Here is a 19,059-nt window from a genome sequence, read left to right as displayed (position 1 = left end):
CATAATTGCTTTTCAAAGTTCTTTTTTTTTTAAAAAGTTTCCTCCATCAACCTTTTCATAAAGTTTTCCCCCCAGGTTTCTGCTTTAAAATGTCCAAAGTAAGTTTTTTCTATACTATAACCTGTTGGACTGGTATTAGATAATATGGTCCTTTGATAATGGTGTCATTGACTTACAGGATAGAGAGCATAGGTGTTTCAATTCTTTCTGTAGTTCATGTATGAGTAATGTAATACGAGTTTTAATGACTCAGAACTAGAATTATAATCTAATGCTTGGAACCATAGAATAGTTACAGCACAGGAGGAGGCCATTTGGTCCACATGCCCTTGACAGTTGCCTGCAAGAACTCAGCTTGTTTCACTCCCCTGGCTTTTCCCTGTTGTCCTGCAATTTTTTTCTCTTCAAATAATTACTCAATACCCTTTGGAAGCCATGATTGAATCTGCCACCACCCCACACACAGTGCATTTCAGATCCTAACCATTCACTGCATAAAAATGTTTCCCCTCATACTGCCTTTGATTCTTTTGCCATTCACCTTAAATTGGTGTCCTCTGGTTCTCAACTCCTCTGCCAATGTAAAGTTTTTCCCTTTCTACTCTGTCCAGATCCCTTATGTTTTTGAACATCTCTAAACATTTTCTGAGGAGAATTGCCTTATCTTCTCCAGTCTAGCCTTGTAACTGAAGTTCCTCATCCCTGGAACCATGCTTGTAAGTCCATTCTGTGACTTCACCAATGCCTTCACATCCTTCCTAAGGTGTGGTTTTCAGAATTGTACACAATCTAAACTGAACCAGCCTTTAATAAAGGTTCACGACCTCCTTGTATTAGTACTCTGTGCCTCTATTTATAAAGCCCAGGATCTTTGTGCACATATACCCCAGGGCCCTCTGCTCCTGCCCTTTAGAATTGAATCATTTATGTTGCATCTCCTCATTCTTCCTCGCAAAATGTAACACTTCTACACATTATATTTCATCTGCTACCTGTCTGCCCATTCTGCCAACCTATGTCCACTTGAAGTCTCTCACTATCTTCGCAGTTCACAATATCTTCACATTTCATGTCATCTGCAAACTTTAAAATTATGCACCCAAGTCTAGGATGTTAATATAGATCCATAAATCCTGGAGAACTCCACTATATATCTTCCTCCAGTCTGAAAAACAACCATTCACCACCAATCTCTGGGCAGAATTTAATGTCCTCCCCCATGGCAAATTTGGTGGCAGAGGCCATTTAATCAGGTTGATGAGGATCCCACCTCCTTCCCACACTGTCCCTATCACGTCCATGACAGGAAGGCTCATGGATTATCTTCCTGCCCCATTGCCTATTGAGACCCATCAGGGCTTCATCCTGCCACTGCTGGTAATTACCCAATGGGGGGCATGGGACTTGCCATACAGGAAGCCTGAAAAGCAAATCCTGGCATGTTTTCTAGAGGGCACCAGGGGCTTCCCTCATCAGGCACTCAGTGTTTGGGAGCTGGGGAGCCTGCTGAGAGCCACCCCATGTTCTTGTTCCCAACACCCCCTTCCACCCCTTCCCCCGCAACCTCCACTCTGCGACCCTTCCACCATCACTCATCAATGCCTGAGTCCATGACTAGGCTACTTGTGGGTGTCGTACCAGCAGCAGCCTGTGGCGATGCTGAGCAGTGAAGAACTACCAGTCTCTGACTGGATGACAGTTCTTGATGGGTGGGACTTCAGCCGCCCGGAGTCCTTGTTCCCAGGGAAAGTATGCTGCTGCCTAGTTATGTGCCTGATTGGCACTTAATGTGGTGGGCCCTCCTGAAAAGAGGTAATGTGGGATTCTTGCTGGCTCTCCGGCCAACTGGAGAGACCTCATTGCCTCCATTAAATACCCACTCTGTCTCCTGTCACTCAATCAACTTTCCACAGGTGAGGTATGAGACTTGGCCAATTAGGCTCCTCAAGACCACACTGACTCAAGAATTGTAACCATTAATCAAATCTTACTCAACTGAAAGCTTTCAATGGAATTGCAGTAAGTGTTCTGACAACACTAACAAAATTACATCAAATGCATTTTGTGGTCAGCTGATTATTCAGTCTAAATTTCCATTCAGTTTGATATCCAGCCTTTTGTGGTCTGCACCATTCAGGTCATAACTAGTTGTAAAAGGCTTATTGAAAATGTATTTGAGATTTTTAATTGGTTTGTTGCTGGACTGAATTATTCTACATTTTTTCAAACCTCAAATTCATTTTTTGTCCGAAATTCATTTTTAAATTCATTCTTTTCTCAAGAAAACTGTTGTGAGTTGATTAATTCAATGAATAACACATTCAACTGTAGTCGAATAAATGATGTTGACGTGAAATAATTTTTAAACTTGTGTCAATTGGTAGGTTATTAGTTCAGTCTTATAGGGGAGTCCACTTGGGGAGAGAAAAATAGAGTTAATGTTTCGGATCAATGACCTTCCATCAGAACTGAGGAAAGTTAGAAATGTAATAGGTTTTGCGCAAATAGTATGGGGGTGAGGGTGACTGGAGGAAGAACAAAAGAGGAGGTCTGCGATAGGTTGGAGGGCAGGAGTGGTTAAATGACAAAAAGTTTCATGGTACAAAAGCCAAAGGGAATGGTAGTGGGTGAAGTAAAGAAACAAAAGCTTTGAAAGCAAAACACTTCAGATGGTGGAAATCTGAAATAAAATCAGAAAATGCTGGAAATTCTCCACAGGTCAGGCAGCATCTTTAGAGAGAAACAAAGTTAACATTTCAGATTGATTATCCTACATCAGAACATGTCAAAAGATGAGCCTAGATGAAATGTGAATGGCTGGATGGCAACCATCCGAATGCAAAGTAAAAGAATAAAGAGATAGAGAAACTGGGAGAATGGAATGGAGTTCTCACAGGAAGTGGGGTGTTAAGAAGTGCAATCCAGGTAGTTGTGGGAGTCTGTGGACTTGTGAATATTAGTTGATATCCTATCCCCAGAAATGGGGACAGAGAAGTAAAGGGGGACGGGGAGGGGAGAGTCAGAGATGGACCAGGTGGTGAGAGAAGGGCAGATATTAGAAACAAAGTCAATGAAATTTTCCAGTTCGGGTTGAGAGCAGGAAGGAGTACTGATACAGTTATCAAATGTACTGAGAAAAGAGGTGACGGAGGGGGCCTGAGTAGGAATGGAACCAGGAATATTCAACATAGGAAAATCTAGGACCCATGCAGGTACTCAAAGCGACAATTTTTATTTGGAGAAAATGAGTGGAGTTTAAGAGGTTGTTAAATGCTGGTTAAAGTTCACCCAGCTGGAGGAAGGGTTGATGGTGGGTGGAGACTGGTAAGGCCTCCATTGAAGGAAAAAGTGGAGAGCTCTCAGACAGTCCTGGTGCAGGATGGTGGTGGAGAGGGATTGGACATCCTCGGTGATGATTAGGACCAGGAAACAGGAAACTGTTGGAGTGATGTAGAGCATCAGAAGAGTCAAGGATGTAGGTAGGAAGAGACTAGACAAAGAGGAGTTATATTTGGTGTTGAGATAGGAAGGAATCAGTTCAGGGTGGGCAGGAACATGCTGAAACAATGAGTCTAGCAGGGCAGTCCTGTTTATGGATCTTGAGAAGGAGGCAGAGGCAGGTTTCATGAGGTTGGAGGCTTTGGAGGGAATGTCTCCATAGATGATGAGGTCAGTGACAGTCTTGGATATAATGCTTATGATGGTGGAGGTCATGATTGGGAATAGGGGGCTGGGGGGAGGTAGGAGGAAGTGCCGGGAGATGGCTTTCAGCCTCTACTAGATAGAAGTCAGAACACCATTAACAACAGCACCACCCTTGTCAGCAGGTTTTATGATGATGTTAGGGATGGACCTGAGAGAGTAGCGTGCTGCTCATTCAGAGGGAGACAGGTTAGAGTGAGTGAAGGAAGCAGAGAAATTGAGATGGTCAATGTAATGCTGGCACTGTTTAATGAAAAGATATGGAAAGAGTAAGAGGCTAGAGGGAGGGGTCCAGGTGGATGAAGAATATTAGAGACGTGTAAAAGGGTCCAATAAGTGGGAGGAAGACCCCTGGCCAAAGAGGTGGGTACAGAAAGTGGAGGTGATGGAAGAACTGCTTACCATCGTGCTGAGCTCAAAATTCATTGAGTTGGGGTTTAATGGGATGAAATTGAGGCTTTTGGACAGATCGTTCAGAGCCAGAGAGGGAACAGTCAAAGGATATCAGGAATACAGGACAAAGGGTGAGATTCAAAGTAGAAAGAGGGTCAAAGGGATGAGGAGAGGAAGGATCCAGAGGAACTTGTTTAATTGTCCACCACCGTTCATGACTTGTGGCAGGACTGTAGAAGTTGTTGGAACTATTTAAGGCAAATTCTGTTCTTTGATGTATTAACAGACGGGTTGATGAAGGTGGTGCAGTAGATGCATGTACTGACTTTCAAAACACATTTGATAAATTCCCTCAGATCAGACTTCTTCAGAAAATAGAAGAACATGGATTAACAGAGCACTGGTAACTTGGGTACATCATTGGCTAAAGGATAAGAGGCAGAAAGTAGTAGTGAGAGGATGTTTTTGCTGATTGGAGAGAAGTATGCAGTGGGGTTTCCTGGGGATATGTATTAAGAGCATTGATTTTCTTGTTAGATATTAATAATGGACTAAGGTACAGGGAATACAATTTTGTAGTTTATGATAGTTACAAAAATGTTGCAATGTACTAAATTGTGAGGAACATAGTAGTATAGAATCATTACAACACAGAAGAAGGCCATTTGGTTATCGAATCCATGCAAACTCTCTGCAGAGCATCAGCCAGTCCTATTCTCTCGCACTAATCTGGTAGCTCTCTAAGTTTAAGAAAAGAATCCCTAGGTCAAGGGAGCTGCCTGATAACAGCATTTTAATTGGCTCCTGACCAGGTGACCAGGGTTTGTGTGGTAGCAATTTTCCTTGAACCAGTCCAAAATGATTCTCAGCTTCTAAGAGTTTGCTTCTGTTCTTTCCCTTTCTCAACATGATAACTTTTAATCTCAGAACTTTCTTTTACAGTGAGGTCTTTTTCCCAAAGATTCTTCCTCTAGCGCAAGCTAGGCAGATCTCCCAGCCTTGTGTTAACTCCTTATGAATTTGGCCTTTCCAATCTGAGCATGAACTCACACTTGTATTCTCGTGTGGTGAATGATAGAGACTTTTGAACTGTAGCTGCTCCCTCTTGCACAGATCCTGGAAGATTAACTTGTCTGAAAGTTTTCAGGCATATCCTAGACCCTTCCCCTCTCAAAGCCCACCTCCATGGCAATATGAATCACATGGGCCTTGTATCCAGGTTAGCTATCATTGAGATCCCAAGTCTCTTTCATCTTGGAAATAAATGGACAGCTTACCGCACGACTGTTTACAAGCCAACATTGTCAACATTTTTCTGGGACACTGAAGACTCTCAGTATATGCACTGTTAGCACACAGGCTGCTGCCATTGTCTCCAAGTGCAAACACTTTGCACCTTCTTCCCAGTAAAACAATCTGGGCCTTCCTTTATCTGAACAGGTCACATGACTTCCTTCATTTTATCCTAAGCTAAAAAGACAGTCCCAAAACATACAGATCTTATAAACCTCAGAACTATAACAACATCCAATTTCCTTTGAAGTCATTGATCATCTCAGCATCCACCACCTTCATAGCCAGTGAGTTTTAGATCATTACCACTTGCTACATAAAAAAAGTTCTTCATCACATCCCTCCTACATCTCTTGCCTAAAACCTCAAACCTGTGTCCTCCAATTCTTGTATGGCAGCCTCTTTTCTTTGTCTACCTTATCTAAACCTGTAATAATCTTGTGCACCTCTATCAAATCTCCTTTGCTCTTTACTCAAGGTGAACCACCCTAGCTTCTCCAACCTAACCTTGTTGGTAAAATTCCCCACCCCTGAAACCATTCTGGTAAATCTCCCCTGTACCCTCTCAAAGAACCTCACATTCTTCCTAAAGTTTACTATAACTCACTGTTTTCTGTCCTTAAGCCAGTTTTTTTTATCAAGTGGACACAAAGCATCTTTGATGAACCATGAACCTCAATTTTATTAATCAGCCTTCTATGTGGTATTTTATCAAATGCTTTATTAAAAATCCATGTGGACAACATCCATTGCATTCCCATCATCTTTCACTGTTACTTCATCAAAAAATGTAATTAGATTAGTCAAGCACGATTTGCCTTTTACAAATCTATGCTGGCTCTCCTTACTTAACATGAAACTTCTTCAAGTGCCTGTTGATTTTTTCCCCTTAATTATTGTTTCTAAAACTTTATCTACCATTGATGTTAAACTGACCAGCCTAGTTACTAGGAATGTCCTTATGAATGAGGGTGTTACATTTGCCACTTCCCAATCCTCTGGTATTTCCCCTTATCGTGGGAAGATTGGAAGATTATGGCAACCCCTTTCGCTATTTCCATGCCACTTCCTTTAGCACTTTGGGATGCAAGCCATCTGGACCAGGTGACTTATCCACTCTAAGCACAGTCAATCTTCATGTATCTTCTCAAAATACAGGGGAAATGCCAGAGGATTGGGAAGTGGCAAAGGTGACACCCTTACTCAAGAGCTGGCGTAAAGGACATTTCTCGTAACTAAGCTGGTCAGTTTAACATCAGTGGTGGGTAAGGTTTTAGAAACAATATATAGGGGGAAAAAAATCATGTATATCCTGTCCATCAATTATCTCAATCATTTCCACGTCTACCATCATCCTCCCCTCTGGCGAATACTGATACAAAGTACTCAATAAGTATTCTTACCTTGCTCTGCACTTGTAGGCACATATCACTCTAGTGATAGGCCCCACTCCATTTTTTATATGCCAATAGAAGCTTTTTTGGGCTCTCTTTTATGTTAACTTCCCATTTATTCTCATATTCTGTCTTTGACAGTCTTATTTTCCTTGTCACTTCTCCTCCCAACTTATTGTATTTGGCCTGATTCTGGTTCTTACTCGTAGAATTCATCATGACGTACACCTTTTTTTGTGTTGGAAATCGACTGGTGAAAATGGGTGGGCACACTTCAGATGCAATTTAATGCATATAAGTGTTAAATTATGCAATCTGGGAGGAACAACATGGAGAGATAGTACCATCAAAATGGTGCATTTTGGGTGTGCATATTTACAAACTCTTGACGGTGGCAGGCCAAGTTGATAATTAAGGCAGTTAAATAGCATAGCCTTGTAAATTGGGCATTGAAAATTTTACAAATCACTGGTTAAGCCTCAGTTGGAAAATTGTACACAATTCTGAACACCAGCCTTTGGGAAAAGTGGAGAGGAGGTTTAAGCAGGAACTTGATGTGGAGAGTTTGGAAAAATTATTAGCACATCCTTTAGATAATATCACCACCATCAACACCCCTTTGTCCTTTTGTCTATGACAAAAGTCTCTTCTCGTCTCTACCTATCAGGGGCCCCCTCTCCAGCTCTACCTGTCCCTTCCACCCTCCTCTACCAGCTTTATTTCATCTAATTTCTATATTTTTTAGTTCTAATGAAGAGTCATACAGACTCGAAACGTTAACTGTATCCCTCTCTGCAGATGCTGTCAGACTTGCTGTGTTTTTCCAGATATTTTTGGTTTTGTTCTGGAAAAATTATGATCGTTTTCCTTAAAAGCACAGATGGAGTTTTGATGGAGCAAGTTGAGAGAAACAGTTTCTTATAACCACAAGTTATTGATGGTATATAATGGGGAATTTTAAAAAAATCTCACACACACCAGAAATTGCACCACCTGAAAGGGTGGTTGTTGAAAGTCCATAGGAAATTTCGAAAGGCAACATGTATTTGAAAGGTCATGAGGACTCGAAACGTCAACTCTTTTCTTCTCCGCCGATGCTGCCAGACCTGCTGAGTTTTTCCAGGTAATTCTGTTTTTGTTATGTATTTGAAAAGTTTACTGAGTTAGGGAGTAAAATCTGGAGTGAGGAACTAAATTGTACAGCTTTTTCAAAGAGACGATGCCGCAGGCCGGCCCGAATGGCCCCGCATATGCTGCAGAGTTCTCTGATTCCGTTTGTTTGCAAAAATGACAATAATTAATAGTACAGCCCGCTACACTTTGAAAGATAACGTTTTACAGCAAAACCCCTTTAATGACATTGCAACAAAAAGAGATATAATCTTAAGAAAATGACAAAAGACGATGTATCCGCGGTAGAACCTTAATCGGTTTTAGCACAAACGTGTTTTATTTTCTCTCTGGCAATCAATTCTTGACGTTGAAGATGAAAGGGTTTTTTTCCCCCCCGACTTTTATGGTGAGGTAGGGCCCTCTTCTGGTCTTAGTGGTGTTCGGGGAACTTTGTGATGTTGCACCTGTGATGGCGCCGCGCTTGGCTTTGGAACGTCGGCCCAGGTACGGAACGCTGTCCATGGATACATTGTAGCCGCACTGCTTCCGAGAGTTCCATCTGCCGCCCGGCGTTTACTCGAGAGCTGGGATGAGCAAGTACAATAGTTTTATTCCGGAAAACACGTTAACACGGGGCCGCTTCACTCTCAGAGAAACAGAAAGCATGGCCACGTTAGGAAAAAAAAAAGTTATCCCCATTCAAAACGCACAAGGAACTCGGGAAGCCGGTTATCTATGTTCGTAATCCCTGTTTAAATCATGGTGGTTTGGGGATTGAGGGGGAAAGTTGTTCACGGTGCTATTGCTTAATTGGTGGATAATAATCCAGAATTAGTTCCCCCCGTTTCGTAAACTGCGGTTTGAAATACATGCACATTAATAGGAGCATTTATTTGCAATTTGTATGTTACCCATGAGGTTCTGTGGCGTACCCCTGAACAGCCCAGAGGTACAAACATTATTTTGACCGAGTGGTTAACTGAACAGTGCAGAATAGGAAGGCCTCAAAACTGGTCTGTGCTGAACCAGCTGACGCCTCGGCATCTCCATGTTAGGGAATGCAAATTGGCAGTAGTTGTATTTCTAATCACTATCCACCAATATCACCAGAGTAAAGATGTGTCATTAGAAGGAATAGGAGCAGGAATAGGCCATTGGACACCTCAAACCTGCTCTACCATTCAATAAGGTCATGGCTGATCTGATTGTGGCCTTAAATCCATTTTCCTGGCTGACCCCTGTAACCCTTGAATCTCTTGTTGATTAAACATCTGTCTAATTCAGTGTTGAATATATTCGATAATTTAGCCTCCACTGCTCGCTAGAGGAGAGAATTCCAAATACTAAGAACCATCTCAGAAAGAAATTCCTCATCTCGGTCTTAAATGGATGATCCCTTATTTGAAACAGTGCCCCCTAGTTTAGGATTCCCCATGAGGGGAAACATTCAGCATCTATCCTGTCAAGTTGCCTCAGAATCTTGTATGTCTCAAAAAGATCACCTGTCATTCTTCTAAACTCCAATAAGTGTAGGTCCAGCCTGTTCAGCCTTTCCTCATAAGACAACTGCTTCATCCCAGGAATCAGCCTAGTGAACCTTCTCTGAACTTTTATATCCCTTCTTAAATAAGGAGAGAGTACTCTTGGAGTGGTCTCATCAATTCCCTGTGCAGTTGTAGCAAAACTTCCCTACTTATGTACTCATTCCCCTTACAATAAAGGCCAACATTCCTTTCACCTTCTTAATTACTTGCTGTATCTGCATGCTAACTTTTTGTGATTCATGTACAAGGACACCCAGATCCCCCTGTACTGCAACATTCTGCAGTCTCTCTCCATTTAAATAACCTGCTTTTCCATTCTTCTCACCAAAGTGAGCAACCTCACATTTTCCCACATTAAAATTCATCTGCCAAATTTTTGTCTACTCGCTTAACCTATCTATATCCCTTTACAACTCTTTTCTTGCTTTTCTACCTATATTTGTGCCATCAACAAATTTGGCTACAATACACTTGATCCCTTCACCTAAGTCATTAATATAGATTGTAAATGACTGAAGTGCCAGTACTAGTTCCTGTGGCATTCCACTAGTTACAGTTTGCCAACCTGCAAATGATCTATTTAACTTGACTCTGTTTCCTGTTAGTTAGCCAACCTTCTATCCATGCTAATATATGACCCCCAACACCATAAGCTCTTGTTACATATCCTTTTATGTGGTACCTTATCAAATGCCTTTTGGAAATCCAAATGCACTACATCTACAGGTTACTCTTTATCAATCCTACATATTACATCCTCAAAGAACCCTAATAAACTTGTCAAACACGATTAGGTCAAATCCTTCAATGTTGCTGGGTCAAAATCCTGGAACTCCCTCCCTAACAGTACTGTGGGTGTTCCTACACCACAGGAACTGTAGTGTTTTCGAGAAAGCAGCTCACCACCACCTTCTCAAGGGCAATTAAGGATGGGCAATAAATGTTGGCCTAGCCAGCGATGCCCACATCATGTAAATGAATAAAAATAACATGGTTTTATTATGATTTTCTATATGTCCTACTACTATTTCCTTAATAATGGATTCCAGCATCTTCACAATGACAGATGTTAGGCTAACTGGTTTATAGTTTCCTGCTTCCTGTCTCTATTTTTTCTTGAAAAGAAGTGTTACATTTGCAGTTTTCCAATCCCCACAGACCTTTCCAGAATGTAGAAAAGTTTGGAATATTTCAACCAATGTGTTCACCATATCTGCAGCCATTTCTTTTAAAACCCTAGGATGCAGGCCATCAGCCCCAGGAGACGTGTCAGCCTTTATTCCCATTACTTAACCTAGTATTTTTTCTCTCGTGATAGTAATTATTTTACATTCCTCCCTCCCTTTTGCCTCTAGATTTTCTATTATCCTTGGGATATTGTGAAGGCAGATGCAAAATACTTGTTCAAAGTCTCGTCCATTTCCTTGTTTCCCATTATTAATTCCCCAGTTTCATTCTATAAAGGACCGACACTTAATTTAGTTACTCTTTTCCTTTTTATATGCTTGCAAAAACATTTACTTTCCAGTTATTGTCATTCCTTCATAGTTAACTGAGCAAATGAAATTTAACTTTAGCCTCTTGTTTGTTCCAAGCTCCGAATACACTATAATACGTTTACTTTCCCTTTCCAATATCCCAACTGTGTTGTAATCAAGAATTGAACATGAGGTATAATGACCAATACTCATTACACTCCTGAAAACTGGAACAACTTATTCAGTGTTTTCTTTCTCCTACAATCTTTAGATTTTAAAAAGCCAAACTTGGCATCTCCTAATCACTCGTTTCTGACTTACCTCAACTTCTCATTTTCTCTTTTCACGCTTGATGCTGCCCTGCACTATGGGTGTTCACCCGTTATCATGATTTCTTAAATGGTGTGTTTTGCAGTTTTTCTTTCTTTTTATCAAAACCTATGATTCAGATAAACCCTGAAAGAAAAGCTTGAGTAGTTTATAACTCATCTGAAACCCAAAATTAATTTTCTGGTTTGTAGACTCTCCATGCTATTTGTTGGTTTTATTAACTTGTGAGTTTATTTCTTTTCGTTTCAGTGCACTACATGTTGACACATTGTGATGAAGGAGTAATGATTCTAATGCAACTGTTACAAATTTATTGAGATCATATTCAAGTCATCATCAGGAGGTTGTATGGCTAGTTAATTATTATGTCCATAACATAATTAAGAGATTCAGATTGCATCGTAACCTGCAAAATAAAGTCTTTCCAAGGAGAGTCAAAAATCAATACAATAAAGTTGTTGGTCTGTTCCCAGGTTGACTATAAAAAGTGTTGCCTATCAGTAGTACAATCTGTTCCTAAAATTCAATTTCACATATTTTGCACGTATGAAAGTAATCATTATTTACAGAATTAAATTTGAAGATTAAATTCGGTGGGATGTTGGAAGTACTGAAGTTAATCTGAAATATTGCTGTCGGAATTTGATAGTTCAAGATAAAGCAGCATTTTTTTCATTAGGCAAACTAATCAGAGAGACATCTTTAAAAAAGTGAAATATTCTGTAGTTAAGCACTGGATACTAATTTTGCTCAGGAAGTGAAGTGAAATAACAATTGTTCCTTTAGCTTATCAAAATGCGAAAGTGAAACTGAAAAGGACCATGAATGGATCGAAAGGGAGGAAGTAAATATCATAATTGAAAATGAATTTGGATACATGCGCAGGTAAGAGGAGAAAACTTTACCTTATCAGATGGAAGCTTAAATGCAAAGTAGAGCAGACAGTTTCATTAAAAATTGGAGAAAAATGTTTTTTATCTAAAAATAATGATTTGATGTTTTTTAATGACAAGTGAATTTACAAAAATAAAGCTAGGCTCGGAAATGTTCAGAAAAAGTCACCATTATCATTATCCTTGTTAGATACCTTCAAGGCAAATTTAGAGAAGTGCCTTGAGGAAAACACATTATTGGATACAACTGCAAGAAACAGGCTAGATGGACATTTCACCTTGGAACTTTCTGCGTTTCTATCCATGGTTACCCGGTCTCTGGCCCGGTGTCTTGGAGGGTTTTAAGAGCATCATCTGTTAAGAGCATGAAACCAATAGTTTACTAGCTGAGCTGTACAAAATGACATTGTGTGAAGAGCCTAGTTGTGGTGCAGACTAGCCTGAAGCAGTGTTAGTGAACAAGCTTAGAGATGTATTTGGTAATAACTGAATAATACATTTTAGACAGATGTGCAGTCACTAGTACTGTTCTAGGATTTAAATCGTGTATAAGTCATGTCAATATTAAGTTGATTATTATGTCTGGTTAAGCATAAACTTGAATGAGCCAGATGTCTTTGTAATCCCTTTTCATTATTTCCATGTCTTATTTTAAGGATAAGATTAAATTGTAATCTAAAACAGGTGACTCAATTTATTAGCAGAGAAGGAAATTGTATCAATGAGTCATAGATGCAGTAAGTTGTAGTGTTACTGGTTAGATATAAACATCTTTTGAAGATCAAGAGCATGTTTCCAGCAAAACACATTCTATTACATCAAAGCTGAGTAAACCTGTACTGTTTGAAGATTGCATTGCTTGTGATATTCAGGACACTTGCTTATTTAAATAGGAATTGTTGGATTATTGTCTGCTGCACAACCACTAATGAAAATCTGCTAGAAGTTTAAATTTTTCTTTTGTAGGTCTACCATCTGTTCACTTATGATGTTAATGCTGCTTCAGTTTGCAATGCAGCCTGCTGGAGTTTTTGGACTGGAAGACAGTGATCAAAATAATACAGATGCTGTCAAAGTAGTGCCTTTATACAATAACATAAGATTGCCTGATGAACATATTCCTTATTTTCTATACAATAACATGCACATAGCTACTAGTTGCAAAAAAGACCCTCTCTGTCCATTTAAGGTAAGTTTTATTATATGTACAAAAGCACATTTCTTGCACTTCGTGAAAATCAATAAGTGGGTATATTGTGGGTAATGAAAACAGAAAATGCTGGAAAAACTCAGCAGGTCTGACAGCATCTGTGGAGAGAGAAACAGTTAACTTTTCTTCAGCTCTGAAGAAGAGCCATATAGATTCAAAACATGAACTCTGTTTCTCCTTCCACAATTGTTGTCAGACCTGCTGAGTTTTTCCAGCATTTTCTGTTTTTATTTCAGATCTCCAGCATCCGCAGTATTTTGCGTTTTATTGCTCTGTATTGTGGGTAATGTGGGTTCCTGTTCATAATTAGTCACAAATTTGCTGTCCCAGTCACACCTGCTATCTAGACCAGTGTTTTTCAAACTTTTCTATTCAAAAACATCCTACAAACATTCAAAAGGACCCCAGCAAATATTATATGATTATGCCAACTGCATCCACACAGGTCTCACTTCATAGTGTGAACCAGTCCTTATTCCAGAGAACAGTGGTATTATAGACCCATGAAATTGTGAATCTATGATGCTGCCATCAAAATAATGCAGCTTATTTCAGTTGTGTAAATGCAGGAACTCATGGTTTCATTTGCTCCTTTGAGTTTCTGGAGCCCAGCATGCCTGGAGAGAATGGCTCCTAACTCAGTATAAACAGTGGGAGATTGGCACATGTACGTTGCACTTTCAAAGCTACGTGTGGTTAAAAAGCAGGAAATAAAAATGCCTGCTAATCCTGTCCTGACAAGCTCCTGCCCTATTTGCAAAGGACAGCATCTACTACTGAAAAGGAAAATCATTGCACAAAACATATTTTGTTGGTCTACAACAATAGAGGTGGTGTGTTTATTAGTTAACAAATATAAAAAAGGCAGAAATTTGATGACTGGCACAAATCTGATGAGCTCACAGATCTCTTGCGATTCCCTCATAGACTGGGAATGCCACTCCAAAAACTAAGGCCTAGGCCCCCATTTGAAGAATGGCTCTTTGGGCAAAGGACCAGAGGGCTATTGATCTTCATGAAAACTTATTGTCCACGCTGGCATAATTCAGTGCTTTCAGAAGATAAGCCCAGTTATAGACACTACTAATTGACTTAATATTTTGAGGCAAAGCTTTGCAAAATTTCTCCTTGATGCTAAAGTCAATTGAGAAGAACTCAATGATTGGCCCACAGATAACATACTTTGGTTCAATAAATCTTTGAAGCTAACCTTGTAGCCTTTACTTTTGGTATTTAATTGGAACTGTTAGTTATGGAGGAAGGTAGAGTTGACCATTAAAAAATGGTTTAGTCCTCAAAAAATAAATCCTCAGTCAATAGCTTATAAAATAGAAGATGACAATCTTGGCTTTCTTCCCTTTAATCCAAGGAACACTATTTCAAATTAATGTAACAAACATTAAAGCAGTTCATGTGTGACAGAAATTAATTTTCAGAAATAAAAACTTGAACATATTTGCTCACACAACAAACCTTGTCTGTATTCATAACCCTTTTAATCAGTGACTGGAATATTAAGGATTAACCTTTTGATATTTAGAGTACTGAAATCACTGTTGCTGAATAGTAAAAGCTTGTTTAAATAGCCACTTTTTACGAGTGAACCTATGCATTTAGTATTGATACCTACTCAATAGAGACATCATAGCTGAGTTTAATTGTGTTTTTACCTAGATTCCTATATATGCACTATAGGGGTCACTGTATTGTCATCAGGAATAGGAACCTTGGCCTAACAGGGCATTTAGGCCAATTGTATTACCCATTTTGCTAACTGAGCAAAGATCCTATAAGCACAAAATGATGATCAAATCTAGAACCCGCTATCTGCATAATGCTCACTAATTTAACCAGTTGAACCACTGGGGATCCCTGCAATATTATTTTTACCGGATTTTGACTTGCTGTTAAAAATGCTACCATTAAACAAGATTGCAATTTGCACTCCTGAAACAGAACATTGGTTCTTGGACCTTGAAAGTACAGAATTTTAAAATACTGCATCAGTAAAATAAAATGTTCTCTGAAATAGTTAAATATGATAATGACTAATAAAAATAACTGAACAAAACTTGTTTTAGTTGTATTCCAGACAACGAAACCATTTAAATTTGCACCAATTATTGCAGTCTCTTTACTTTATATTGTACATTGTTAATTCTCAAATGCACATCTTGTATAAGAATTATGAGATAAGAAGTGGATATTTTGAAGCAGTCGTGGGTGAGGTTTCAGGACTTTCACTGCAAATGGCCGAAGCAGAATATTTTGGATTTCTACTGTTTGGATTAGAATTTGACAATGGAATGCTTGGGTTGTACTGAATATTTTTAGGTGATTTCTTTTTCAATAATGCAAAAGAAGGATAATACCAATTGCTAATGTTGCCTGTAAGATCCTAAAGGGGGTCACAGTTTTGTGTTCAATGTAAAAGTGAATCTTCTACATGCTTTGACATACTTTTAAAAATAAGATGACATGATTACCCTTTGCTAGGGAATCAGAAAATGCAATGTTTATTGATACTGTTTTATTAAGGGCTTTGGCATTTTTTCATTAAAAAAAAGGTTGATCAGTCCTAAAGCGTGTGCTTTTTAAAACAAAATTATAAGCATAGGACCTTTTTGCAAATTGCCTGGAGCCAAGCCTATGGGCAACCTGCATTCATATCTTCAGAAATGTTGCATTGCTTGTTCTGTGAAAGTAGCTGGGGATAATTATCCATTTGATTCTCAGTTCAAGTTGAGAAATACCGAGGTTGTAATTAGTGTTTTCTCAACAGCTATAGGGTTGATGTTGGTCCTTTAAAGAGTTTGGAATTGTGGAGTGAACTTATGGCCTACTACAGTGGTGACTTAAAAGGCTGTGCTGTCATTTATATCACTACCGGACAATAAACCTTACGAATTACTTGGACCACTATGGTTAAACTTTGGTAGTATTCAGAAGTACTTAGAATTCAAAGTAAAGAAGAATTTTGATAAGGAATAACAGTAAAAATTTAATATTAAGTCATCTTTTTCTGTGTATTATATTGCTGCTTTGACCGTTTTGCTCTTTTCATATTGTGTTGCCGCATTACCAGATTTTTACTGAATGTAAAGAACGGTAGACGGTATTTTGGATGAAAAGATGGATAAGATATTGCTGACCTTGAGAAATTTAAGTTAATTGCACGTTTGCTTTTGCTGTAGAAGCACTTGAGAAATCTGCAGTCCTGCTGGGGTTATGAAAACAATTGCAAGCCAGAATACAGATTCAGCTACCCTGTGTGCACTGATGCTACTTCAGGCTGGTAAGATCCATAGCAAAGGAAGAGCGCAGTGTATAGCTTTGGGGATACATCTTTCTTGAGTGAAGAATTCTGTTTTTTTGACGGCAATTAGAGGAATAACTGCAAATATCACTGATGCTACATGTGTTGTTAAATGTAGAATGTGATTTTCCCTATCACTGCTGCAGCTGTTTCTCAAATATATATTGTAATCTTCCAGCAGGATCTTGGCCTTCATTTTACTATCCTGAACTGGAAAATGTTCAGTGTAATCATTTGCAATAATCTTTAGTCACGTTTTTATAATAAAACATCACTAGCCACTAATGGACAAAAGAATAGTTAGCATTTAATGGAGAACTTAAGCCATGAGTATTGGAAAGTTTGAAAGTCAGTAACTAGAAAGTCTGTATTTATAGAAACTGTAAATTGTAACTTTTTGAAAACTAAACACTCTCTGTTGTAAACCCTGAATTGGAACCTTAAATTTTGCCTGAAGATAAATGAAATCTAACCAAATATTGTAATTGCTTCATAAACAATTAATTTTGATCAACTTCTTATAAACACCTGTTGTTTTCTGTGTCAGTACCTATCAAGATATGCTACGAATGTGTCCCTGCAAAACACAGATTTTAAATTGAAGTGATTTTCATGTTACAGGAACTTCAGCTGCATTGCATGATAAAACCCAAGTCTTTTTTATCTTGTAACTATTGGCATAAATGTTGTGGCATAATTGTTCACTTTAATTTTCAGAGTTGGAACTAAATGGGGTAATGTTAATTCACAGAATTGTTACGGTGTAGAAGGAAGCCATTCGGCCCATCGTGTCTGCACCAGCTCTTTGAGCATTTTAACTTCGTGCCAATCTCCTGCCTTTTCCCCATAACCTGCACGTTGTTTCTATTTAAATAATCATTCAATGCCCTCTTGAATGCCTCAATTGAACCTGCCTCCTAAACACTTTCAGGCAGTGCATTCCAAACCCTAACTACCCGCTGTGAGAAAAAGTTTTTTTTCTCACCTCGCATTTGCTCCTTTGCAAAACACTTTAAAACTGTGCCCTCTGATTCTCAATCTGTTTACAAGCAGGAAAAGTTTCTCCCTATCTACTCTGTCCAGACCCCTCATGATCTTGAAAACTTTTATTAAGTCTCCTCTTAGCCTTCTCCTCTCCAAGGAAAACAGTCTCAACTTCTCCAATCTTTCCTCATAACTGAAGTGTCTCATCCCTGGAACCATTCTCGTAAACCTCTTCTGCATTCTCTCCAATGTGTTCACATCCTTCCTATAGTGTGGTGCCCAGAACTGTACACAATATTCCCGCTGAGGTCTAACCAATGCCCTATATAGGTTCATCATAACCTCCCTGCTCTTGTACTCTATTCCCCTATTAATGAAGCCTACAGTACAGTATGCTTTAGAAACAGCTCTCTCTAACGGTCCTGCCACCTTTAATGACTTATGTAGATATACACCCAGGTCTCTTTGCTCCTCCACACACTTTAGAATAGTATACTTTATGCCATCTCTCCATGTTCTTTTTACCAAAGTGTATCACGTCTCACTTCTCCGCATTAAACTTCATCTGCCACCTGTCTGCCCACTCCACCATTGTGTCAATGTCCTTTTGAAGTTCTACACTGTCCTCCTCACAGTTTACAATTCTCCCAAGTTTTGTGTCATCCGCAAACTTTGAAATTGTCCCCTGCACACCAAGATCTGAATCATTTATATATATCAGGAAAAGCAAGGGTCCAAATACAGACCCCTGGGGAACTCCACTACAAGCCTTCCAGCCTGAAAAATACCCATTAACCATTACTCTCTGTTTTCTATCCCTCAGTCAATTTTGTATCCACCTTGCTACTGTCCCTTTTATTCCATGACCTATTACTTTCCTCATAAGCCTGTTGTGTGGCACTGTATCAAACGCCTTTTGGAAGTACATACACGCCACATCAACAGCCTTGCCCTCATCAACCATCTCTATTACTTATTTAAAAATTCCAGCAAGTTATTTAGACACTATTTTCCTTTAACAAATGCGTGCTGATTCTTCCGAATCAATCCACATTTTTCTATGTGACTATGAATTCTATCCCGAATAATTGTTTCCACAGCCTGGATGAGTGCAGCTCTCACAACACTCAAGAAGCTTGACACCATCCAGGACAAAGCAGCCTGCTTGACTGGCACCAGATCATAAACGTTCACTTCCTCCACCACCAACGCGCAGCAGCAGTGTGTATCATCCACAAGATGCATTGCAGGAATTCACCGAGGCTCCTTTGACAGCACCTTCCAAACCCATGACCACTGCCATCTAGAAGGACAAGGGCAGCAGATAGATGAGAACACCACAACCTGCAAGTTACCCTCTAAGTCACTCACCTTGGAAATATCTCACTGTTCCTTCTCGCTGGGTCAAA

At 39.4% G+C, this 19,059-nt stretch overlaps 1 protein-coding gene across 5 annotated transcripts in view; it reads left to right on the top strand.

Moving 5' to 3' along the window:
- Positions 1–7,785: 7,785 nt before the first annotated feature.
- Positions 7,786–19,059, top strand: part of eogt (EGF domain-specific O-linked N-acetylglucosamine (GlcNAc) transferase) — an 86,829-nt gene continuing 75,555 nt past the window's right edge. Inside the window, exons 1-5 of one of the 5 annotated variants that reach the window (XM_041191454.1) lie at positions 8,329–8,399; positions 11,497–11,590; positions 12,034–12,132; positions 13,107–13,329; positions 16,545–16,645. In XM_041191454.1, the coding sequence (XP_041047388.1) occupies positions 12,125–12,132; positions 13,107–13,329; positions 16,545–16,645 (332 nt within the window). In that variant the 5' untranslated portion in view covers positions 8,329–8,399; positions 11,497–11,590; positions 12,034–12,124. Of the gene's footprint in view, positions 7,906–8,328; positions 8,400–8,520; positions 8,633–11,496; positions 11,591–12,033; positions 12,133–13,106; positions 13,330–16,544; positions 16,646–19,059 lie in introns of those variants that run through there. The other 4 variants (XM_041191452.1, XM_041191453.1, XM_041191455.1 and 1 more) reach the window with 4 other exon arrangements.

The sequence above is a fragment of the Carcharodon carcharias genome, chromosome 7, assembly GCF_017639515.1.
Source record: "Carcharodon carcharias isolate sCarCar2 chromosome 7, sCarCar2.pri, whole genome shotgun sequence".
Lineage (NCBI taxonomy): Eukaryota > Metazoa > Chordata > Chondrichthyes > Lamniformes > Lamnidae > Carcharodon > Carcharodon carcharias.
This window is presented reverse-complemented; position numbering and strand designations above follow the sequence as displayed.